The 27,252-nt window shown below is 37.9% G+C and overlaps 1 protein-coding gene and 1 pseudogene across 1 annotated transcript; both read left to right on the top strand.

The window, feature by feature from the left end:
* Nucleotides 1–4,045: 4,045 nt before the first annotated feature.
* On the top strand, nt 4,046–8,271 carry LOC114458767 (E3 ubiquitin-protein ligase TRIM39-like; annotated as a pseudogene).
* A 10,616-nt stretch (nt 8,272–18,887) lies between these two features.
* LOC114458768 (elongin-C-like) lies at nt 18,888–20,734 on the top strand. Its single transcript, XM_028441158.1, has 4 exons — nt 18,888–18,995; nt 19,297–19,324; nt 20,185–20,319; nt 20,544–20,734. The coding sequence occupies exons 2-4, from the start codon at nt 19,318–19,320 to the stop codon at nt 20,732–20,734; spliced, it is 333 nt and encodes a 110-aa protein (XP_028296959.1). The 5' UTR covers nt 18,888–18,995; nt 19,297–19,317.
* Nucleotides 20,735–27,252: the final 6,518 nt, after the last annotated feature.

Here is a 27,252-nt window from a genome sequence, read left to right as displayed (position 1 = left end):
TAAACACAACAGACTTATTAAACACACACACAGACTTATTAAACACACACGGACCTCAGTAAACACGGTAAACAGAACAGGCTTCACCGCTCTGCTGGCACTAGGACCCAGAAGCAGAGTAAGTGCGTCCCCTATCCAGCCTTCACAGGCTGTAATATCACCAGTTTATCATTTTACCAGTTATTAGAGCTACTGTCTTTACCAGGGAGATAATATTTATTACTGGTGATTGTTTTCAGGAGTTTTACTGGGATTTTTACCGGTGATTAGTTCATTTCTCCCTTGCGCTCCGCGGTCCAAACTGACACCATAGCCACACGTGTGAGTGTCACACACGTCACTCAGTCACATTAAGGGAGGTTGTGGTCATTATACGGGGTGGATTAAATAATGACTAAAGGATTGTTTTATCCCGTTCTTCTCCGTGTTATTATCACATTATAAAAAATTTTAAAAATAGCAGGAATTAGTGCTGGTCTCGAACGGTCTTGACGGAAAATCCCGAGTCCGGGCAGCCCGAGTCCAAGACAAGACCGAGTCAAAATGCTTCAGAGTCCGAGACAAGACCAAGACCTTTAAAATTTGGTCTCGAGACCGGTCTCGAGACCAAGACCGGTCTTGACCACCACAACACTAGTCTACTGAGTCGCCTCTGTGGGACGCTTCCATATGTGGCCCCAGAGCTTCTCAGCCAATCAGAGTACAGAGCTTAATCTGCTGATATCTGGGCCTGTGACATCGTCCTCACTGCCATGCTGACTAGAGGTGAGAGTAGGAGTCTGTGAAAACAATACATCATCATCCATCCCAGCATATTTAGGGTCAAAGGCTAATCTCATTATAATATAAAACAAAGACATTGTGAAATACATTCAGACAGAATGGAGCTGATTTATTCTATTGTCACTGTGATCCACCTCATTCCTGGGCCCGCTGGTACTAAATATAGGTGCCATTTTAACATGTGGTCAAAAGATGAAAAACTAACAAATAATTATTGTTTGTAGCTCAGCTGTTTTACACAGTGATACACACAATTACACACAGTGATACACACAGTTACACACAGTGATACACACAGTGATACACACAGTGATACACGCAGCGATACACACAGTGATACACACAATGATACACACAGTGACAGTGATATACAGCGATACACACAGTGACAGTGATACACACAGTGAAAGTGATACACACAGTGACACACACAGTGATACACACAGTTACACACACAGTGACAGCGATACACACAGTGACAGTGATACACACAGTGAAAGTGATATACACAGTGACACACACAGTGACAGTGATACACACAGTGACAGCGATACACACAGTGATACACACAGTGACAGCGATACACACAGTGAAAGTGATATACACAGTGACACACACAGTGACAGTGATACACGCAGTGATACACAGTTACACACACAGTGATACACACAGTGACAGTGATACACACAGTGAAAGTGATATACACAGTGACACACACAGTGACAGTGATACACGCAGTGATACACAGTTACACACACAGTGATACACACAGTGACAGCGATACACACAGTGACAGTGATACACACAGTGAAAGTGTGTATCTGTTGTAATATCTGTAATATAAGTCATTCCTTTTTCATTTAAAAATGTTGCCTTGATGGGTACTCGTACTTTAGTATATTTCTAAATCACTAATTTTATTTGTACAAGTGCGTTTTAAAAGAAGTAGTTTATTACATTTCTACACCAACCGCTACTGAGTAAATTATTTTCTGTTTTAAAATGATCAACAGACATTGTGAAACTACAAAAAATGAAATGACTAGACAACAACAAATGCATCACATCATAGCCGACCAACCAGATTTTTTTTTTTTTTTCCTTGTCTGCACATGCTGTCAAAGGTCAACACTACAAGAAGTGCAATCATTATGAGACAGCAATGCATGTTTTGTTATTGCAATAAAATAAATAGATTTTAATGTATTGCTTAATTGTGACCATCACCAGCCCTCCCTAAGGAAGGGTAAGAAATCTTTTATTATAGGGAGGATATAAAAAGGGAGAGCAGTGTTACACCTAAGTGGAGGGGGAGGGGGGGGAGCAGGGAGGAGAGACTCAAGGTAGGAAATAGAAAGGGTGGGAAAGAATAGACTATCCCACAGTGAGGGTGAGATGTGACTCTGTAGAACATATTGTGCTTATTATGTTGTGCAATCAAGCCGGTGGCTGTGGACAGGGGGAACGAATGAGTGGAAATACCCAAAGCAGGTATTTTGGATTAACGCATCTAAAGTTAAACCCAGTTTGAGTTTTATCCCACAACCCAAGGCGTGCTAGTGCATCGTAGACCAGTATATGTGCAAAAACCGCTACTGCAAACCCAGGAACTGCCCCGGGCCTGCAGATGCAGCCAGGCCAGCAGAAAGAGCGGGGGCCAGGGAGCCCCAGGCCATCCCCCCACGGCCGAGCAGCCCCCCAGACGCCCTTAAGATCCCAGGCCGAGAGGCAGCCACAGCCCCCACACACACACATCCAAAGAAGCCCCAAGCAGCCGAGCACCCAGCGCATCCCGCCACCGACCCCAACCACCAAACCATAAGGCCCCCCGCCAGCATCCCGCCCCCTCCACCCACCCATACCCAAGCACCCAACCCCCCGAGGGGAGGGCCCAGAGAGCCCCCTGCGCGAGACCCCAGCAGACGGCCATTATTTATTTATTTATTTTTTAATTTACATTTTGACAAACCTTTTATTTAATACAGATGCCTTTGTGGAAAATAAATTAGATTCCAATTATGAAAGATTTCATTTTTTTCCTTTTTTGGTTTCTACATGATATGTTTACTGTATGTAAGGGAACCAACAATAACTGTGGGGGTGAAAGTAATTAGTAACTTTGACTTTGAATACTGTTTAATTGAGCTACTTTTTACTTGTACTTGAGTATTTTATGTGTGAATTACTTGTACTTCTACTTGAGGATATATCAGTACTTTTTACACCTCTGTGACTTATACAATGAAGCGACTTATATGTAAGTTTTTGGCCAACAGCGCCCCCTGGTGAGTAAAATGTTCATTAGTTTTCTATTGTTGTATAAGACGCTCCCTCATTGGTAGTAATTATGCCTGATGTAACAGTCCATACATACAGTATATCCACTATGAGGAGTAAAATGTGTGTTTGCATTATTTAATTTAATATATTTGATCTTCCTATGATAATATGACACACATTTATTCACAAAAGGCAGCTTTGATCAGATCAATGTTGACAGGTTGTCATAGCAACTCAAGCTAAAAAGGAAGATCAATGTTGATAGGTTGTCTTGTCAACTTAGGCTAAAATGGAAGCTCAATGTTGACAGGTTGTCATAGCAACTCAGGCTAAGATGAAAGCTCAATGTTGACAGGTTGTCATGTCAACTCAGGCTAAGATGAAAGCTTCAGAATCTCCACCATTCTACAGAATCTCCTCGTGCACCGTCAGAAACGACTAAAGTAGCTTTAATAATATAGATTAATGTTGACCAGCAGATGCCATCAGTGAGCAACGTTTGAGACCAAAGTAAGTTTCTAATAATAATGTCAACTTTAATGACTAATTTTGTGATTTCCCACAATCCAGTGAGTAAATACTGCTTGTTTTAATCTAAATGTGTTTACATATTTAGTAATAATCTTGTGTGAATGAGCTGATATTGAACGATCTTTGGAACGACTTTGTCATAAAAACTCATTTTAAATTTGTTCATTTTAACATTTAACATTTAGTCTGAATTCAATCATTATATACTGTGTGTGTGTGTGTGTGTGTGTGTGTGTGTGTGTGTGTGTGTGTGTGTGTGTGTGCGTGTGTATGTGTGTGTGTGTGTGTGTGTGTTAGCGGCATATAATATATACATCAGAAACTATAACGGAATGTCTCACTGCATGTAAAGCTACATATTATTATTATTATTATTATTATTACGTATTATGACAGGCCCATATTTCACTGGCCTCAAATCAACAGGAACAAGTATTTACTAATTTTAATGTGACACATTTAACATGTGATCATTACTTTGTTTTATCCCAAGATATAAATTGTAAATTGAGGAAACATTGGAATTGAGCTGCTGAAAGGAAGTGACGGATTGCTGCTCTGCTGCTTTTTATGGGAACACCTTTAAACATTGAAGGGCTTAATTATGGGACATCTAACGTCAAAGGTAAGTTATGATTTTCTAGCTGTTTTTAGCATTTAGCTCACTTTCTTAACATTTAAAACAGGGATTCACGTCTAACAACATGCTATATATAATTGTATACAATATGTTTCAAGGCTGTAGCTATTGAATATTTTTGTAATCCAGTATTCTATTGAAAATTCTGCAGATTAACATTTTTTTTTAGTTAAAGAGAAATTATATTCATACATGACAAACCAACATATTTGATTTAGGAATGGATGAACCATTTGTTTCCTTTTTTAGATAATCAACACTTTTGCTTTTTAGCAAACGGCAATTGCATCTCAGGAAATGTGACGAGTTAATATAAAAATGAATAAAACAAACAGAATAAGATAACTTTCTACTTCTGCCAAGTCCAAACATCTCAGATATCTACAACTACATAGATATCTTTATTTGAGGAACATTGAAGATAACTTGAACTAAAGTTTAGACTTGGTAACGTGACGTTTTCCATATCTTTAACTTTTATTCTACCGACTCCAAATGAGGTTTGATATAAATATAATGTTCATTTTGAAAAAAAAAAACAGGATTGAAGTGCAAATATTTCTAACCAGTTTCCAGGTTAGAGATTAAATGTGTAAACAGTTTGCCATTGGTTTCCATCATCTACCACCCACCATTAAAATTCATGTGATGTGTGATATAATCTAAGAAAGGTCTCTACTGCTCATGGGGAACGTATTTTTTTTAATATAAATTAGCCGTGAATGGATTAAAAAAATAACCAATCAATTGCAAATCTGACTAAATAATCACGATTAATCACAATTTGTGAATTTAATTTGTTCCCAAACAAAATCACTGTTAAATGTAGTGTGTGGTCCATGCAGACTTTAAAGGTTTGTGCTATGTTAAACTTCAGTCTGTTAATACACAATATCTTGGTTATTTTAAAGAAAACAAGATTGTACATTAAAATAAAATGCGCAAAAAATCTAACCTATAATTTAGAAAAATTCCAGTGTCAATACGAGAGAACTTTAGAACTAATTTGAACCTTAAACATTAAAACTATTGCACTTTTACATTCAGCTGCTGAGGCACAGCCGACTGTCCACATTACTACAGGATGACTGAATCAGTGCTAAATACTAGAGGTGATCTCAGTGAGATGGACTCAGAAACATTAGTAAAGGAACGTTCCACAACAATGAGAGTGTCCTGTTAATGTGCTGCTTGTCTCTGTCCCTCAGTTTGTGGACATGTCTCCTGCCTGCAGTGGGACGTCTGAACATCACTTCCTGTGCTCCATATGTCTGGAGGTGCTCACTGATCCAGTCACCACATCATGTGGACACAACTTCTGCAAAACATGCATCAGCACACACTGGGACACCAGTACCACCAGCAGGTGTCCCGTGTGTAATCAGGTGTTCAGCACTAAACCTCAGCTGAAGGTCAATATTATGATGCGTGAGATGGTTTCTCAGTTCAGACGTGAATCTGAGAAGAAAGCAGCAGCACCAGGAGAAGTTCCCTGTGACGTCTGCACTGGAACCAAAGTGAAGGCCCTGAAGTCCTGCCTGGACTGTGGGGTCTCCTACTGTGAGACTCACCTGGAGCCTCATCTGACAGCATCAGGCCTGAGAAGACATCAGCTGGTGGAGCCTGTGGAGAACCTGGAATCCAGGATGTGTCCAAAGCACAGCAAACCTCTGGAGCTGTCAGAGCGATCAGACACGTGTCTGCTTGATGTGTTCTGTTTTGGAGCACAGGAGTCACCAGTTAGTCCCTCTGGGAGAAGATCTGTTTGAAGAAAAGAAAGTGCATCTTCAGCAGATGATCCAAAAGAGACGAGAGAAGCTGGAGGAGATCAGAGAGTCAGTGAGATTCAGGAAGCAAGCAGCAGACAGAGCGAAAGCTGAAGGTGTGGAGATGTTCATTGCTCTGATGGAGCTTGTTCGAAGAGGCCTGAAGGAGCTGATGAAGACAATGGAGGAGCAACAGGAAGCAGAAGAGAGAGAGGCTGAAGGTTTGATCAAGGAGCTGGAGGAGGAAATCTTTGAGCTGATGAAGAGAAGCTCTGAGGTGGAGCAGCTCTCCCACTCTGAAGACCACCTCCTCCAACACTTCTGCTCCCTGAAAGCTCCTCCAGCCACCAAGGACTGGACAGAGGTCATGGTCCATCCATCATCATATGAAGGAACTGTGCTGAGAGCTGTGGCTCAGCTGGAGGACACACTCAGTGACAAGATGATGACGATAAAGATGTTTGAGATAAAGAGGCTGCAGCAGTTTGCAGTAGATGTGACTCTTGATCCTCTTACAGCTCATCCTTACCTTGTCCTGTCTGATGATGGAAAACAAGTTTACTGCAGTGACGTGTGGAAGAACCTTCCAGATAATCCAAAGAGATTTTCTAAATATATTAATGTTTTAGGGAAGCAGAATTTCAGTTCAGGTAGATTTTACTTTGAGGTTCAGGTTAAAGGAAAAACTGATTGGAATTTAGGAGTGGTTAAAGAATCCATCAACAGGAAGGGATATATTGTTGTGACTCCTAAGAATGGTTTATGGACTGTGGCACTCAGAGATGGAAATGTGTATAAAGCATGTGGAGATCCTTCAGTCATTCTTCATCTGAAGTGTGTTCCTGAGAAGGTGGGTGTGTTTGTGGACTATGAGGAGGGTGTGGTCTCCTTTTATGATGTAGATGCTGCAGCTCTGATCTACTCCTTCACTCACTGCTGCTTCACTCATAAACTACACCCATACTTTAGTCCCATGTTAAACCATGGTGGTAAAAACTCAGCACCTCTGATCATCTGTCCTGTCAATCAAAGTGAATGATCAGTGTCATGATTTATTTTTATTTTATTTATTTTTATTTATTTATTCAGTTCATTTCCGACATGGTTGCATTCACAGAAATTCATTTGACATTCAGAGCAAAATCACATCATTGTTTTTTTTTTTTTTTTTTTTTTTTTTTTTTTTTTTTCATGCCGGAAAGGGCGACGGAAAAAAGCATTATGCTTATCTAGATCCGTCCCCTAATTTGAACACAGATAATTTTACATCCAACCTCGTTTCTTCCCTTTTTTTTTTTTTTTTTTTTTTTTTTTTTTTGTGATGTGTTCTCGTCTGCAGTCATTGTTCCTGTTGTTACTCCTCATCACAGTCTTTTTCCCCCGTATTTCCACGAGCTTTCTTTTCCAGTCGTTGTTTACGTTCCTCCAACTCTCCAAACGTGAAGTTCTTCTTCTCTCTGAGAACCTTCGTATCCTCTGAGAGTCGCCTCAGCTTACGATCCATCAGAAAGGCACATGCACAGACACATACCCCCATCATCAGCAGGCCAAAGATCATGACTCCTAGCAGATAGATGTCCTCCACATCCTCCACTTTCAGCTGGGAGAGACAGAGCATCTGGCTTCTCCCTCGTGCGTCCACGACATATCCACTTGGGTATGTGTCCTTTGGACACGGTATTTCGTGCTGAAGCAATTGCCTCGTTGAGAAGATTTTGTCAATGGTGCTCAATGACCAGTTGATGAGTTCCATGTCGTTGCTGTAGAGTTCAATGGAGAGTTGACTTGAGATCTGTATGTGTGTAAAAATGTCCTCCTCGTTTCGTTCTTAAATTGTTTCAGATTATCTGACTGTTGTGTCTCTTTGTCAAGGCTGTTCCAGAGGTTCATGGCTCTATACACAGTACTATGTTTGCCAACGTTTGATATGATCCTGTTTGGTCTAAACACATTATTATGTCTGAATTCGTAGGGATTTTGATTGTAAGTGAAACGTTTTTGGATTTGATGTGGTAATTTTTCTGATGAAGCCCTAAATGCATGTATTTGTGTGTTATAGTGTATTATTTCTTGCAGTTTTAAGACTGAGATGAAGTCTCACCAACAATAGATTCAATGGTTCTCTGCAACCATTCACTTCTCCAGGTTGGTTACGCACTCCATCCAACCTAACATGTATGATTCTCAACAGTGGGAGGAAACATTTTATTAAAGAAGTTTCACATTTGGTGTTTGGATTGTGATGAAATAAAAGTTGAATTAAAAAAATAGAATTAAAATATGTTGAGTATAATTGTGGTACATTTTATTTTTAAGTGTTGTATGTGGGTGTAGGGAACCAAACCACATCAAGCCTAAAGACCCTCTTCCTAGCAGGAATTAACCAAGGAGCCTGTTTCTTTATCACAAACTGTTTACACAATAACTGCCTCCACAACTTTGAGGTGCATAGCTAACCCACTATGCGGCCTTTGAACCCAATACCGTAGCCGAAAAGACTGACTCAACTCTTTGAAATATTCAGTACGAACTCTTTTTACGACTCCACACGGGGGAAGAACATCCGTCTTCTCCCTCCTTTACAAACAGATACCTTTGGGATGCAGTAAGATCACAGAACTGTCCCACTGACCCCCTGTGGTGAGATGTCACAGAAGGACACTTTCCAGGCCTCTTCTTTGAGATGTGTCCCAGTGAAGAAGGGAGAACAAAGTTAGTTTAAGGTATCTACTGCAACCATGTAGTAAAGAAGAGGCATAACTTGATTTTTGACATTTATGTTTATGAGTAATTACAAGTAAAATTCCTTAACCGGTTTCTAAAGTGTTCATAGGCTATTTTCCAGTCGTGTTTGGTATCAAACTCTTTCGTATTACATGATATTTCAAGATATGATGTTGAAAAGATTATTTGAATATGCTGAACTCATTATTATGGTTTATGTGTAAATCTAGGAATCATCCCTCCTGTTTGTCTTTGTCTCACATAAACACACACCCCAGACACAGCCAAGGGCAGCCAGCTGAGATGCTGGCAACTTTAAACCAATCAACGAAGTTTCCTTCTTGGGAGGCAAGTCCCAAAGATAAGCTTTTAAAAGGAAGAACGCCGCCCAAAATTTCAGTTTTGGGACGCTGGCGTTTCATGCTCAACGCGTTTCCCTTCCCCACCTTTTCATTTAGTTCATTTTATTTTTAGTTGAAACAGTTAGATTTTTGGAATCAACATCTGCTTGGTTCGGACGAATCCAGCATCTAGTGACGTGCGTAACAGCCGAAAGAAGCCCGGCCCACGACCCATTGGGGTAAGCCACGAGCCATTCTCTAACCCAGCTGTGAAGGCCAGAACCGCCTGGATCGGCTGAAGGGGCTATACTCTGTTGAAACGCAACAGAACTCAACGGTGGCACGTCCTGCTGCATTGCTTCAAACAGCACCTCCAGGTCCAACCCTGACATCATCTTCAAGGTACATGAATGAACTTTCATCAGAAAACTTCATCCACAATAGATCACATACATACTTCCATAACTACAAACTTACACACACTCACAACATGCTCCACACACAGTTCATCTCATTCATGTTTGTTCGTCTCCCCTGTCTGTCTTCCTCTCTTTGTGAGAAATAGTAAAGGATACTAGTGAGAAATGTATCCTTAACTTATATAGTATCTATTCAGTTTATGTATAGGATCTATTTGTTTGTTTCGGAAATAATAATCATGCTTTATGCTGTTGCTATGGTGCTAGCACACTAAAAACGTACCGGAAGTGACGTTTTTTTTTAAAAAGAAAGAGATGTTGAATTAGGCTTTTTACTTTTTAAAACCCTGAATTATTTACTTTTTACCATTATTATTAGTATTATTATTATTTATAGTCATTCACATTTGAATATATTTCCACACCTCGAGGCTAAAGTTTAATTTAAAACTGTTTGAAACCTTGTAATAATGGAACAATGTGAATAAAGTTTTTTTTCTAAAAAAAAAAACGTGTTGTGCCTTCACTTAAACTATATTAATAAAGTAAGAAAAAAAACTATTAGACATGCACTAAACAATATATATTTCAATCTGTTTAAACAAGCTATATTTTAAAAGATATTTCACTTATTTCTCTAAAAAAAAAAGTTTTATTTCTAGTTTAGTGTAATCTCTGTAGTTGTGTGTTAGTAATAAATACTAAAACAAAAAGGTTATATTTTGGGGGTCAATATTTTTAGCACAGCAGATTATATATATACTGTATAAATATATATATATATATATCCGTATATTGTTTTCTGAGTGAATCCATCTGTTGTGTAACGTTACAAAAACTATTCCAATATGACAACAAAAGGAAAGCACGGTGATCAAAGTTATTTATTTGTTAATGTGAGAGTTCTAAGATCTTTGTTACATCAACAATAAAATGGTTCAGAAACCGACACATTTCAGAATAATTGTCTTTTTTACATCATCCACTTTAATTAAAACTAAAAATCATCTCCCTCACTTTTTACAGAGGAATTAATTGTTGATAATGTATTGATCCAGTTAGATTGATTGAATGGTGATCAGCCAATCACAGCCAGCCATTTGACAAAGGTAAACAAAGAGTTAACAGTGATGAGTAAAGTGATGAAAAATGAATAACAAGTGGTAAAAAATGGTCCAAAAGTGGCAAAATAGTGGCAAGAAAATTGTGAAAAGTGACTAAAAAGGACCAAAAACAGTCAAGAGTGGCAAAAAAAGACAAAAAAGAGGAAACAGGTGGTATGAAATGGTTACAGGTAGCTTAAATGAGCAAAATGTGGAACAAAAAGAGGCAAAATGTAGGAAAAAAGTAAACAAGTGCTATTTATTTTGCCAAAGGTTGATTATTTGGATGAAAAGTGCTTAACAATGGTTAAAGAATAGACAAAAATTTAATAAAAGTGTCAAAAAGAGAGATATTTTTTGGCAAAAGGAGCAAAAATCTGAAAAAACAAGAAAAAGTGTTATTTTATTTTTTTTTGGAAAAGTGACAAAAATGGGACAAAGGAAGTTGTAAAACAGCCAAAGAAAAGGATTAAAAAAAGGGTTTAAAAAGTTCCCCTTTTTAAGGTTTTCTGGGGAAATAATAATTAAAATGAAGACAAAAAAAGAGCCACATGTTGAGAATCACTGACTTAATAACAGCTTTATCATGGTTTTAGTAAATGAATTTAATAAACTTTATAAATGGCTGCTCCACCCCTGGTCTTCATCATGAGAGGAGAGACTGACAGACCAGCTACGACAGTAGAAACACCTTTAAAACACGTCCCAGGAGAACAAGGACTACAGAGAAGAGCTAAGAATCATGGGACATGTAGGATTTTAATGAAAACTACTACATGGTGGTGTTCTCCAGTCTGTAAGCTCTGAGGAGAACAGACTGTCTGCTCTCCTCAGAGCTTATATACATGGACAGTTATTACATACACACAGGCAGCATCAGGGGCAGCTAAAGGGCTGCAGGGGTCCTCAGGTAAAGACTGGAGCATCCGTCCAGATCGCCTGTATTAAATAGATGGTGAGGCTGATGTATGTCTTTCTGGATTATTCAGATTAAAAAACCTGTGAACATCTGGAAGTCCCTTTGTGTCCAAGTGTGCAACAATTATTACGATAGTATTGATTAAAAAATGAAAAAACAACAGAAAATCCCCCTACGTTGCTGAAAACAGAGCGTAGGGGGGGCCATCACTACAACATTGGGGTCCCCTACGCTCAACAGCACTGGAGAAAACCCTGGGAGCAGCTGCAGGATAATCCACAACACCAGTGAACAGGTGAGTTCATAAAATCTCTTAATAAGGGAAGTGAAGTTTAATTATTAATAACAGTAAACAGTTGAAGCAGCTTTCATTCACTGTTTATCACTGTTGAACATATCAATAGTACCATCTGATGGATATCCACAATCTAGAAGTGATGCTGATTGGCCCCAAACACAGTCAATACAGGGTCACAATGAGTCTGTGTATCTGGTTTAGTTAGTGTTCAATGACGTGTGAAAGTCAAAGTGAGTCAGGTCACACAGAGAGGAGAGGGTGAACAATTAACCACCTGCACCTGTGCTGCCTTCACTCAACCTGGGATTTTCTGCCTCCTGCTAATGGTTGAATATATTCTACTGTAAAGAGGAGACTTTGATAAAGAAGTGTTTAGATCAAACTAGTTCAGCTCTTTCTGATCAATCTAAGCACTCTTCTAACCTGGATATCAGGGATCATATGTTAGGGTTTCCTATAGAGACTCTATTTTCCCACACTCTCCTGGGGAAAGTGAATGCACCTCATAATGAAATGCAGAGCAGCTGATGGAGAAGCTGTGAGATGTTACAGAAGCTGAGCTAACATGCTAATGAACCCTTGTTCACTTCATGTACACAAATGCTCCATCTCATAAAAGTGCAATAAAAATGTATTGCATGAACATATATCGCCAAAACTCAATATATCTTGAATCACGATACACTGGCCATCTCTATGTCATTAACAATAAAATAAGGAGGCTCTTTTACTTTACAGCCAGGCCTGCATGGGTTGACACCCCTCTGTGTAGAGTTTGCATGTTCTCATCATGCCTGTGCAGTATTTCTCTATTAGTACTCTGGCTTCTTCACATAGCCCAAAAACATGTACTGTATGTTAGAATAGCTGTGGTTTTCATAATACATTGTGTTTGTCATTATTCTCTATCCCTTTACAATTAAGATTTCTATTTTACAAATACCTCATTTCAAAAATGTCTTAACTTATCTCTCCATAAAATACGTTGCTGCTTTGTTCCCTCTTATGTGTTAAAAGAGAATGGAAGGGTCTCTCATTGAGGTTTATTTATTTATTTCATTCAAGAGATTAAAATACATTTCTTTCTTGTCCACATTGAAAAAGAAATACATTTATAATAAATAAAGCCAATTTTTATTTTTATTTATTTATTTATTTTTTCAGTTCATTTCCGACATGGTTGCATTCACAGAAATTCATTTGACATTCAGAGCAAAATCACATTGTTTTTTTTTTTTTTTTTTCATGCCGGAAAGGGCGACGGAAAAAAGCATTATGCTTATCTAGATCCGTCCCCTAATTTGAACACAGATAATTTTACATCCAACCTCGTTTCTTCCCTTTTTTTTTTTTTTTTTTTTTTTTGTGATGTGTTCTCGTCTGCAGTCATTGTTCCTGTTGTTACTCCTCATCACAGTCTTTTTCCCCCGTGTTTCCACGAGCTTTCTTTTCCAGTCGTTGTTTACGTTCCTCCAACTCTCCAAACGTGAAGTTCTTCTTCTCTCTGAGAACCTTCGTATCCTCTGAGAGTCGCCTCAGCTTACGATCCATCCGGAAGGCACATGCACATACACATACCCCCATCATCAGCAGGCTACTGTCAGCTGGGAGAGACAGAGCATCTGGCTTCTCCCTCGTGCGTCCATGACATATCCACTTGGGTATGTGTCCTTTGGACACGGTATTTCGTGCTGAAGCAATTGCCTCGTTGAGAAGATTTTGTCAATGGCTCAATGACCAGTTGATGAGTTCCATGTCGTTGCTGTAGAGTTCAATGGAGAGTTGTCTTGAGATCTGTATGCATGTAGAAATGTCCTCCTCGTTTTCTCCTTAAATTGTTTCAGATTATCGGACTGTTGTGTCTCTTCGTCAAGGCTGTTCCAGAGGTTCATGGCTCTATACACAGTACTATGTTTGCCAACGTTTGATATGATCCTGTTTGGTCTAAACACATTATTATGTCTGAATTCATAGGGATTTTGATTGTATGTGAAACGTTTTTGGATTTGATGTGGTAATTTTTTTGATGAAGCCCTAAATGCGTGTATTTGTGTGTTATAGTGTATTATTTCTTGCAGTTTTAGGTATTTTGACTTCTCAAATAAATCGTTTGTGTGTGTGTTGTGTGGTACTTTATGTAAAATTCTTATAGCTTTTTTTTGTTGTTTAAATAGTGGTTCAAGATACGTTTTGTAGTTATTACCCCATATTTCGGAGCAGTAATTTAAGTGCGATGCTATGAGTGAAGAATAGATTGTTTTAAGTGATTTGGTGTGTAGGATTTGTTGAAGCTTCCATAGGATGTAACTGCTTTTGGCAACTTTGTTTTTAACTATTTGTATATGTTTTTTCCAGGTCAGCTTGTCGTCCATCCACACTCCAAGTACCCTATATTCTTTTACTTCTTCTATTTTTTCCATGTTTAGTTTCATTCTTATATCTCCTGTTATTTTTCTTTTTCCAAAGTTAATGAATTTTGTTTTACTGACGTTTAGGGCTAATTTGTTTACATCTAACCAAGTTTGAATTTTTAATAGTTCCTCATTTGTTGACTCTATTAGAGTGTTAATGTCTTTGCCTGTGCATAAAATGGTTGTGTCATCTGCAAACAATGTTAGTTTTAGGCAATTTGTGACTTTGAAAATGTCGTTTATGTATAGAATGAACAGTTTTGGCCCCAAAATTGAACCCTGTGGAACACCACATTGTATGGTTTGGCATTTTGATGTGTGTTCTTCAAAGTCAACATATTGTCTCCTATTTGTCATATAGCTTTTAATCCATTTTAAGGCGTTGCGCTTTATTCCGTAATTTTGAAGTTTTTCTTCTAGAATATCATGATTAATTGTGTCAAAGGCTTTTTTTAGGTCCAGAAAAATTCCAAATACAAATAGTTTTTTTTTCTAATGCTTCTCTTATATTCTCCGTGATGTCAATTATAGCCATTGCTGTTGAACGTCCTTTTCTAAATCCATATTGTCCTTCATGTAGTATATTATTGTCTTCTATAAATTTGTCTAGTCTGTTCATGAACAGTTTTTCCAGAATTTTTGATAGTTGTGGTAATATTGATATTGGTCGATAATTAGTGAAATTACATTTTTCTCCACCCTTGTAAATCGGTCTGATTTTTGCAATTTTCATTTTTTCTGGGAATACCCCATTCTTGAATGATAGATTACTTATATATGTTAGTGGCGGGGTTATTTCAGCTGTTATGGTTTTTATTAGACTCATAGTTAGATTATTAACGTCTCTGGATTTTTTTGAGGTACTGGTAGTGATTATTCTGTCCACCTCTGCTTCTGTTACTTCTTCGAGTACAAGATACTTATCAATGTCTTTCTTCTCATTGTCAAAATGGTTCCATTTAAGTGTTGGGTGTTTATTTATCTCTTTCTCTATGTCTTTTCCAGTATTTATGAAAAAACTGTTGAGTTCTTGTGCTATTATGTTTTTATTGTATTCTTTTACATTGTTTATTATAAAATGGTCTGCATTTTTTTCTTTGCATTTGCGCATGGTTATGTTGTTTATTATTTCCCACAATTTTTTGTTTTTGTTTTTATTCTCTTTTAATTGTTTTTCTGTTATATATTTTTTATATAATATGTTTTTCTTTTTGCATACGTTGGCTATTTTCTTATTAATCCATGGTACATTGTTTATTTTACTTTTGGTTGTTATTTGTTTCAAAGGGCAGCATTTATCGTATATTGTCGTTATTGTGTCTGTAAATGTGTCATACGCTACGTTCACGTCTTCTTCCTTGAAGACACTCTCCCACGTCTGTCTTTTTATCTGTTGTTTAAAGTTTTCTAATTGTTTTTCTCCTTCCAGTCTCCTGTATGTCTGTGTGTTATGATTTTCACGGTTCTTCTTCTCTTTTGCGTTTAGTATCATAAATATTGGTAAATGATCAGAGATGTCATTTATTAATATACCACTCTCTATATCTGTGTTTTGTATGTTTGTGGAGATGTTATCTATCAGTGTTGAGCTGTGTTTATTAATTCTGGTTGGTTGCGTTATGAGAGGTTTTAATCCATTTGTGTACATGCAATTGGCAAAGTCTTCAATGTGTGTATTTTTTAAAGGATTTAAAATGTTTATATTGAAGTCTCCACATATCAGTAATCTCTTATTTTTGATTTCTTCTATCATTTTAGTTAGTTTCTCATTAAATATGTCTATTTTATAGTCAGGTGCACGATACAAACAACAGATTATTATCTTACGTCCCTCTGGACTTGTAATTTTCACTGTTATACATTCCATTACTTCTTCCACAGTTAAACTCAAAGACTCTATTATCTCCATATCTATATTTTCTTTTATGAATAGTGCTACCCCTCCTCCTGGCTTATATAATCTGTTTTTATAGACAAATTTATATCCTTTTATCATAAAATCCATGCCTTTTTTTTCATTCATCCAAGTTTCTGATAGTGCTATTATGTCAAACCTATACAAAGTAGAGATATAATCCTTAATGTCTTCAAAATTTGCATACATACTGCGACAATTACAGTGAACAAGTGACAGACCTTTTTCCTTCTTATTTTCCACTTTGAAGTCATTCTCTGTGTAGTAATGGCAGTTCGTGTATTGTTTCCAATGTGAAAAGTTGTTTGGGTCCACTTCGTCTACTTGATTAATCTCCCGTTGTTGATGTTGATGATGTTGCGGATGATTTTTAGTGGTTCTGTCCATATCCATGACTTTTATCAGTGTTCTTGACTTTTAGGCACCTCATTCGTATTTTTCCAGGTCTTCCATCCTTTGGACTAGAACGGGTTTTCCATTTTCTCCTCCTGGAGGTGTGATGTAAATCCTGCAGCCTCTGGTCCAGTTTTTCACAATTTTTCCTCCTTTCTTCAGTTGGCGTGCTTTCCATGCGATACTTGCATTCTGCTTCGTCAGGTTCTCGTTCATAAACACCATCGTTCCCGCCAGTTTTCTTCCTTGTTTCATTATTTCAGCTTTATATTTCACGTTGGTGAATGTAATTTTCACATCTCTGGTGTCTTTGCGTTTTGGCAGCAGCTGGCAGTAGTTGATGTTGTCTGGGTTCACTTCAATGCCTTTCGAGTCCAGGTAATCAATCACCTGTTCTTCAATCGATTTTTCGTCTTCGCTGGTCTGATCCTCTGTTTGTCTTGTTGCACTGGCGTAGCTCCTTGGCCTTATCTTTAGGCCCGTGATGATGACATCCTTTTCTCTTTCTTTTCTTTCCAGATCTTCAACCCTCGCATCCAATGTTTTTATCTTTTCTGCATTCTTTACATTTTCTTCTTTCAGTACCTTGACATCATTCTCCAGTATTTTCAATGATTTCTCCAAGGCATTCGTCATGTTCTCCATATTCGTAGATAGTTCTTGTCTTAAGGACATGAGATCCTGTCTCATCTCCTGTTTCATGTCCTTAATCATTTCTTTAAGCTCTTCTTTGAATAGCTTAAAGTTCTCTTCCATTTTTGTTGGCATGTCTGGGCCCAGTTTTCTCTCTTCAGATGCAGCTGGTCGCTGCTCGCTGGTAGTCAAGGTCGCGTTATCAGACGGGAGTATAGCTTTCCCGGAGAGCTCTGAAAACACGTCTTCTCCCTTCCTTGGCTCAGGAAGAATGAATAAAGGAACCGTTGACCCCATCTCGATAGTACTTTGCGTTCCTGAGTTATAACCATTTTTCCAGATTTCCCTGTCAGCATTTTTACTGGCAGCCATTTTTTCAGACCAAATGGTCAATAACTTTTGATAGGAAGATGCCACAAACTTGTGCTTTACATCGTTGAAAAGGTCTCAATGAGCTCTAAAACATATAAAAAAAGACCTCCAGCGCCTTGTAGTGGCGAATTAGGCAAGAGAAGAAAATGTGAAATTCCACTGATGAGGTGTATCTCAGCTTGTGTATGTGCCACAGACTTGTGCTTTACACCTTTGGAAAGGTCTCAATAAACTCTATAACATATCAAAAGATCAGACCTCTAGCACCATCTACTGGGAAGTTACACAAGTTCATCTCTGAAGGCCCACACCTCAGACCCCTGGGGGCCCGGAAAGGAACCGACGAGAGGTCCAGTTCTCACATATGTTAAGGGGCCCGTTAAGCCGATATAGGAGCCATTGACCCAATCTCGATAGTACTTTGCGTTCCTGAGTTATAACCATTTTTCCAGATTTCCATGTCAGAACTTTTTACTGGCAGCCATTTTTTTCAGACCAAATGGTCAATAACTTTTGATAAGAAGATGCCACAAACTTGTGCTTTACATCGTTGAAAAGGTCTCAATGAGCTCTAAAACATATCAAAAATCAGACCTCCAGCGCCTTGTAGTGGCGAATTAGGCAAGAGAAGAAAATGTGAAATTCTACTGATGAGGTGTATCTCAGCTTGTGTATGGGCCACAGACTTGTGCTTTACATCGTTGAAAAGGTCTCAATAAACTCTATAACATATCAAAAAATCAGACCTCTAGCACCATCTACTGGGAAGTTACACAAGTTCATCTCTGATGGCCTACACCTCAGACCCCTGGGGGCCCGGAAGGGAACCGACGAGAGGTCCGGTTCTCACATATGTTAAGGGTACATCCAACCTTCAAACACATACTCATTTGGCCATAATTGACAACTCTACTTATGCTCCTACATGAATACATACTTGTGACGGGCACTGTACTAGTAATTAAAAAGTTGAATAGTTTAAAAAGTTGAAAAGTTATTAAAAAACTCGTATGACTAAACACCACAAATAACATCTAAAGTGTAGTCTGTAATTCTGGCTTTTAGTTTCTATAATCAACATCAGATTAATTCCGATCTGTAAATTGTTTTTCATATTTTTTGTATTTCTTCCTAACATTTCATTTACAGTTCCCCAATTTCTAGCATTATTTAAATTAATATATCTAATCTTCCTATGATAATATGACACACATTTAATCACAAAAGACAGCTTCAATCAGATCAGTCTTGACAGGTTGTCAGGGCAACTCAGGCAAAAATGGAAGCTCAATGTTGACAGGTTGTCATGGCAACTCAGGCTAAAATGGAAGCTCAATGTTGACAGGTTGTCATGGCAACTCAGGCTAAAATGAAAGCTGCAGAATCTCCTCGTGCACCGTCAGACTAAAGCTTTAATAATATCGATTAACCAGCAGATGTCACCAGTGAGCAACGTTTAAGGCCAAAGTGAGTTTCTAATAATATTAATGTCAACTTTAATGACTCATTTTTTATCTAATATATTTTAATGTGTATTATCTTTTATTAGAAAATATGCTTAAAGTTAATCTTTTTTGTTTTGAGGGATTTTCATTGAAAAGTGATTTTTATTTTATTTTATTAAAATGTGAAAGGTAAACTGCTTTCATTAATCTGTACTCGTAATTATTGATAATTTCTGACATAACATTAACTTATAATATAGTATTCTGATTACATTTTAAATTTACATATTGATATTCAATTTTGTTTCCCTGTTTTCTTCCAGAACTTTAAGGAATTTGAGTACATGATGGGTGAGTGTGTCAATAATCTAATAACATTTTTCACCTTGTACATTGATATTTAGATGAAACTGATCAGCCACAGTATTATGAATATTATATTGAGCCTCATAAAGTGTGCTTCATCTTTTTTCTAACACAAGCTGCCATGATATATGAATGACCATTCTATGATAATTATGTACTTACTTGTAATGTAGACTATAGTTTTATTTCAGTTATTGTTTTATCAATTATTTTTGATACCAGAAATGTTAACTGGAGCCTTTGGGAGGTACTAAATGTATGCATAATAACAGGCAAACAGCTCCAGGTTTGATAAATGTGAATTCTCACTCTGAATTATGGATTTGCATTTCCTCCTCCAATATTTTGCGGCCCACAGCTGATCCGCCCACATTGCATATTAATAAGAGGAAAAAAACATGCTAAATGCATTGTGCACGCTATGTTTCATGTTTGCATTCCTGATTGGCTGAGGTTTGCACCGTTTATCAGCGTACGTAGTGACGTTTACACATGGTTTTACTTTAGCTGCTATTCTTTAATAAATCCACTCCATAATGTATTGACTACTCTCAGAATGAAAGGAACATTTCACCCAGAATAACAAAGTGTTTCTGAACAGGATTACAGACTAAACCTTAACAGATGGAATCACTACATCCAACATGTGGTTTTTTAATCTGATATGCAGGACGTAATGAAACTGTTCCTAAGCAGAAGTAGCAGATAATAAAACACATTTAATGCTGACACCATCCTCCTACTAAAAGTCTTTTATACATTTTAACTTCTTTGAACAGTTGATCATGTTGCAGGTGATGTTATAACTACTTGATTTAACGGCGTGTATTTGTCCTCACTGTCAGACGGTGAAGAGAGAGCCTGTGAAGGACCAGATTCTATGTATGTGATGCTGATTTCCTCAGACGACCATGAATTCATTGTGAAAAGAGAACACGCCCTGGTATCAGGGACAATCAAAGCCATGTTGAGTGGGCCAGGTAAGGAAACAGCACTAAAGAGAGCTTTTCTGATGTCTGGAAGACTTTTTCTAAGGAATCTTTTTATTAATCAGTGTAAACATTAGACAATGTTGGATCTACTAATGTTCAATCTGTCCGGAGTCACAGGTGTTGTACTTTATTGCAAAGCACACACAGATTAGAAGTAACAATGGGTCTGGATATCATTTGGGATGTTTGACCTTCTGTGACTTCATATGCAGGACAAATTGCTGAGAATGAAACCAACGAGATAAAGTTCAGGGAGATTCCCTCTCATGTCCTGTCGAAGGTCTGTGAGTATTTCACCTACAAGGCCCAGCACACCAACAGCTCCACAGAGGTACCCGACTTCCCCGTCTCTCCAGAGATCAGCCTGGAACTGATCATTGCTGCAAACTTTTTGGATTGTTAAAGTTGAAAAGAAAAACATCAAATAATCATTTATCAAAGTGTCTTTTTTCCCTTTCCAAAAAATATTGCCTGGTTATCATGATCCCAGTATTGTTTATTGTTTAGTGAGCTTTGTACATCATAACATAACATAACACTGACATTATGATAAACCCATGAGCGTGTGCCTCTGAGCGTGCTAGGCAGTGGAGGTCTAGTGGTTGAGGAAACAGGCTCACCTGGTCTATCATTGTGGGATGTTGATCAGTCCCTAATACTTATTGATCCTGACTGGGTGCTACACCATGGCTGCCCACTGCTCCTCAGGGAGGGGTTTCATTACAGAACACATTCTGTGTATGTAGCTTTACAATATTTGTCATTGAACACATCTCATTTGGGATGATTATAAACCTGTGTATTATTACAGAAGTAGAATTACACAACAAACAACATCTCATCAGACGGCTCAGCTTTAGCGCTTGGTCACTATTAGCAAAACAGCTACTGAGCAGAATGGCAAGTAACACAGTACAAATACTTTGTTACTTACTTAAGTAGGTTTTTCAGTTACTTTGTACTTTTAGAAGTGTCTTTGTTTACTTTGTTACATTTTCAACATAAATGTTGGTACTTTCTACTCTTTACATTTCCCAAAAAGGCCCGTTACTTATATATATATATATATATATCAGTGGTGGCTGCTGGTCTTTCATGCAGGGGAAGCTCATTTTCTGCCTACTTCAGAAAATGTATCTGTTTATTTAAATGTGAATTCTAGTAGAATTCACATTTTGTTGTCAACAACTATTTGTAGATTATCACACACGCGCGCACACGCACGCACGCGCGTAGCTGCTGCGTGCTGGAGTGTGAGTGTTTGGTCAAAAGTCTCACAACACAAGCAGTAACAGTCTCCACAAACACCAAAAACAGACACTAGGTTTGTCAGAAGTTAATTCGCTATGAGAGGATCAGCAAAGTCTCCGTGTCAACACAGAGCAACGGACTGAAATATTTGAAAAACCCGCCTGTGTGCTTACAACGTCATACTCTCTGATTGGCTCATTTCGCTGTCAATCAAAATTGAATTAGCCTGAGACAGATCATCCAATCATCATCCATTATTCCAGCGTCCGGAACAGACAGATCCAGCCCACTGCTCCATAGACCTCCTGTGAAGCCCGGCGTCCGATGGGCGGGACTAAGTGCGTCATAACCGAGCATTTATCCAATGAGCGTCTAGTTTGACTGCAGTGGATCAACCCCTAAATCCTCTCCCATTGACTTCAATTGAAGCTGAACTTCACCACTGTTTATTAACACTGTGACGCTGCGGTAATGAATGAAGAACGTCACGCTGTCACTGTCAGTTTCCTGTTATAAGAAGCTGATTCTGAACTAAACATACATGTGTTCTGTCATATATTTAGTCAATGAAATGTACACACAACACTACATATTTGACCACTGATTTTAGGGGAAGCTGAGGTTCCCTTGTAGTCTTAAAGCATTCGCCACTGATATATATATAGGCGCACGGTGGCTTAGTGGTTAGCACGTCCGCCCCACAGCAAGAAGGTCCTGGGTTCAAGCCCTGGGGTGGACACTTGGGTCCTTTCTGTGTGGATTTTGCATGTTCTCCCCGTGCTGCGTGGGTTTCCTCCGGGTACTCCGGCTTCCTCCCACAATCCAAAAACATGACTGTAAGGTTGATTGGAGTCTCTAAATTGTCCATAGGAGTGAATGAGAGAGTGAATGGTTGTCTGTGTCTGTGTTGCCCTGTGATGGACTGGCGCCCTGTCCAGGGTGTACCCCCGCCCAGCGCCCTATGAGAGCCGGATATTGGCACTGGCAGACCCCCGCGACCCTGTTAAACGGGAATAAGCGGGTATGAAAATGGATGGATATATATATATATATATATACATATAAAGTTATATTAATCAAAGTCACAAACGTCTTACTAAAAATATTTTCAAAATAAAAGACAAGCATTTTTTTTTGTGATAAATAAAGAATAAAGGCCTCTGTAAAGTGTTTAGTGCTGATGTGTTGGAGTCTGTGTGACTGGTGGTGGGTAGTTAAACATGTAACTAACCCAGTGGAGGGTTTAGTTAGTATCACTAGGGCTTTTATTGTTGTGAGAGAGCGGTGTGCAGTGTTTACATTGTTTAGTAGGAGTTTATTGGTGACCCAGTTAAAACAATACAGGTCAGTGTCCGCATAAATCAGTGACAAACAAACAAAACTAATGGATAAAACATTCTTGTGCTTTTATTTTGAAGAGGGTCAATTGAGCAAAAGAGGATAATGAATGAACACATCTAACATAAAGATTAAGGTAATTATGTTTCAAATTTAGTCAAATTAAGTATACTATCCAGTGTTTACCAGTTATATTAAAAAATGACTTTTGCTCGCTTTATATATTATACAAACCTTTTCAAAATAAAATAGTAACATGCTGGCTTTGTGATAAATATAAATAACACTGTTTAAATAAAGCCAGTGATGTTTGGTTGAACCTGAGGAATTATTTACATTTTATTTTTTATTGACAGATATTTGAACTTATTTTGAAGAACAACAGGTTTTACCGCTGGGTGGAGCTGCTTTATATACTTGGGTTGGACGGTTCATTGTAAAGATCGATGACTTTGATTATTTGTTGTTTGCTACCTCTTCCCAGTTAAAGTGTTTCAGCTGTGGGGTGGAGGGACACCTCATTAGAGCATGTCCTGATCAATCTGGTTTTAGATCAATCCACTCCACTGAAACTGCTCTTCTGAAAGTTTCTAGTGACATGATGATGACCGCTGACTCTGGTTGTTACACAGTTTTAGTTTTACTTGATCTGACAGCTGCCTTTGATACAGTAGATCACAGTATACTGGTTGATCCACTCAAATCTGAGATGGGTTTTCTGGTACTGTTCTCCAGTGTTTTATCTCATACATTAATGGAAGAACCTTTAATGTTGCTATTAATGATGTTATGTCTAATATGTCCAACCTGTCATGTGGAGTAGCCCAGGGCTCTGTTCTGGGGCCTGTTTTGTTTTTATTGTATCTGATGCCTCTTGGTCGGTTAATCCGTGGTTTTAAAAATGTGTCTTATCATTTTTATGCTGATGATATCCAGTTGTACTGCTCCTGTAATGACTCAGAGTTTCACTTTTTATCAGAGATCTTAGACTGTATATCCTGTATCAAAAACTGGTTGTCATCAAATTATCTCCAGATAAATTCAAACAAAACAGAAACTCTGATCATTGCTCCTGATAAAAACATCCTCTAATTAAAAACTCTCTTGGTGATCTGGGCTCATCTGTTAAAACCAGCCTCAGAAACCTTGGGGTTGTTTTTGATCAGTCCATGTCTTTGGAGGGACATTGTCGTCAATTGACTAAAAACTGTTTTTACCACCTGAGAAATATCTCTAAAGTGAGGCATCTTTTATCAAAATCAGATCTGGAACTGGTCATACACGCATTTATATCTCATATTGACTACTGTAATTCTGTTTTTACTTGTTTTAATAAGTCGACCCTAAACAGACTCCAGATCGTTCAGAACGCTGCTGCCAGACTTTTAACTGGTGCTTCTAGAACATCCCACATCACCCCCATTCTTGCTACTCTGCAAAATTGTTAACTCTGCTAAATTGTTAACAAACAAAAATTATTATATTTGAAATATTAAATAATTCATATATACCTAATAATTCCAATAAAGCAGACACAATAGACCCCTAAATAATATATAATTTGATAATATTAATAAAATTTCTACCTAAATAAATGCTTTTGCTATTCTGTACATTACGTGTTGTTAATGTACTCAATAGATCTGCTTGACAATGTCATATATTCTCCTTTTTCTATGAAAGTGTAATGTTGCTAGGCGACCAGCCTGCTAACTAAACGTTAGCTAAATACTCTCTGGGTTCTAGACTCAAACACGCTGTAATTCAGTCTTTAGATCAATGTGTCCAACTTGTGATACAGTAAAATCAACACCACTGTGAACATTTGAACACACTGTCAGACTCAGATCCACCTTTTTCACTCAATGATGTTCTGATGAACTTACTGCAGCACTGCCCACAGTAGTTGTTGATGTAACTCACTTTCATTTACACAGGAAATCTGATCTTTAGATAATGGTGTATTTTTTTATTCAGCCTCTGTTGATCATCATAACTTCATAGCATTTATTCAGACATTCTCAACACAGACACATGGTGATACAGGACTGTGGACCAGAACATGTTATCAGGAGATACAAATGATTTCAGCCTGTCTCACTGTGCCTGATAGAAAATGTATCCCCTCTATAATCCTCAGGTGATGGACTAACATCATCTGCTTTATTCTGTACACATTTATCATCATTCATAATAAAACTAGTGAATTAGAACTAGTTTTATCAAACACAGCTAAAGTTATGGAGGACAGACAGACGTAAAAATGAGCTCCACTTGTGCCAGGCTTTTCAACATGACGTAAGAACTTTATGTCCTTATCACACGAACCAAGAGGGTCCAGCTGCAGAACCTCCATGCCCCGCTCCAGAAGTGACATCATGAAATGAAGAAAGAAATACAAAATAAAACCGATAGCATAGCCATGTTGGCTAGGCATTTCCAGAAGGTTTATCTGGGTTTTAAGACCTTTGTTAACCGGATTCCTCAGTGTTACATTGAAAAAACAAAGTATAAAGCACCTCATCAACAACATATAAACTGATCAGCATTTCTGTGAATGATGTTGATCGTTAGAGACACAATAGTTTTATTTGTGCTGCAGTTCTATCACAACCTCTTTGTTTTAACCTTAAAACGGGGATAAATGTAGGATACATTCAATGTTTAAAGATTCACAGCATTAATACCATAAAACTTTAAGAACAACACATGAAAGTAAAATATTTCATTAAGTCCATTTTATGATAACTTATATATTGTTTTTTAGTGATTAAAGTAATTCTTACAGCCCAGAGCTAATTGTTTTATGAAACAATATCAAAACGTTCAAGACGTGGTTTTACATTAGACAATTTGTGTTAATGTTTTATGTATGTTTTTTTTTTTTTAAATTGCAATTTTAAGGTTTTACTAGGATGGTGTCTTATGTGCTCATAATTTATGCACAATTGCATTAACATTACACTAGCAATAAATAATCATATGCAGAATCACATGGCTTGATAATCACTGTATATTGTCTTTAAGGCAAGGCAAGGCAAGGCAAATTTATTTATATAGCGCATTTCATACTCAAGGCAACTCAATGTGCTTTACATGATAAAACATTCAATTGTTTAAAATCAATAAGAACATTTAAAATCATCAGTAAAATCAATTAAAATCATCAGTAAAATCATCATTACATCAACAACATGACAAAAAATCTCTCTCTCAATCATATGCAGTAGAGAAAAAAAGTGCCTTTAACTTTGATTTAAAAATGTTCACATTGGATGCTGACTTCAGCTCTGCTGGCAGTTTGTTCCACTTCTTTGCAGCATAACAACTAAAAGCAGCATCACCATGTTTACTGTGAACTCTGGGCTCCACTATCTGATCTGTGTCCATAGATCTGAGAGACCTGCTGGGTTCATACCTGACTAACATCTCACTGATGTATTCTGGACCAAACCCATTCACAGATTTATACACCAGCAGCAGAACTTTAAAGTCTATTCTGAGGCTGACTGGGAGCCAGTGTAAAGACTTTAAAACTGGAGTAATGTGTTCTGACCTCTTTGTTCTGGTTAAGACCCGAGCTGCAGCGTTCTGAACCAGCTGTAGCTGTTTGATGCTCTTTTGGGGGATTCCTGTCAGAAGACCATTACAATAGTCCAGTCTGCTGGAGATAAAAGCATGGACCAGTTTCTCCTGATCTTTCTGAGCCATTAAACCTTTCACTCTGGAGATGTTCTTTAGGTGGTAGAAGATGTTTTTGTGATAGATTTGATCTGACTGCTGAATGTAAGATCTGAGTCAATCAGAACACCAAGGTTTTTGACTTGGTCTTTAGCTTTTAAAGATCGAGACTCAAGATAATTGCTGACAGCAGTCCTCTTTTCCTTGTTACCAAAGACAATCACCTCCGTCTTGTCATGGTTTAGTTGAAGGAAGTTTTCACTCATCCAGCAGTTTACTTTTTCTAAACAGTCACACAACACCTCAATGGGACCATGGTCATCTGGGTTCAGAGATAGATATAGTTGTGTGTCATCTGCATAGCTCTGATAATCAACCTTACAGTTCTGTAAAATTTGTCCTAAAGGAAGCATATAAAGGCTAAACAGAAGAGGTCCAAGAACAGATCCCTGAGGAACCCCACAGGACATTGGTAATCTGTCAGATTCAAAGTTTCCAATGCTTACAAAATAGCTTCGCTCCTCCAAGTATGACTTAAACCATTGCATTACTTTTCCATTTAGTCCAACCCATGTTTGCAATCTGTGCAACAAAATTGTATGATCTACAGTGTCAAATGCAGCACTTAGATCCAACAGAATGAGAACAGAT

Source organism: Gouania willdenowi, unplaced genomic scaffold (genome assembly GCF_900634775.1).
Source record: "Gouania willdenowi unplaced genomic scaffold, fGouWil2.1 scaffold_179_arrow_ctg1, whole genome shotgun sequence".
Classification (NCBI taxonomy): Eukaryota; Metazoa; Chordata; class Actinopteri; order Blenniiformes; family Gobiesocidae; genus Gouania; species Gouania willdenowi.
This window is presented reverse-complemented; position numbering and strand designations above follow the sequence as displayed.

What these genes read in the sequence shown, in the direction of transcription:
- LOC114458768 (XM_028441158.1), top strand. An exon ending in AGCCATGTTGAGTGGGCCAG is followed by an intron (nt 20,320 to 20,543) that starts GTAAGGAAACAG and finishes CTTCATATGCAG; the next exon opens with GACAAATTGCTGAGAATGAA.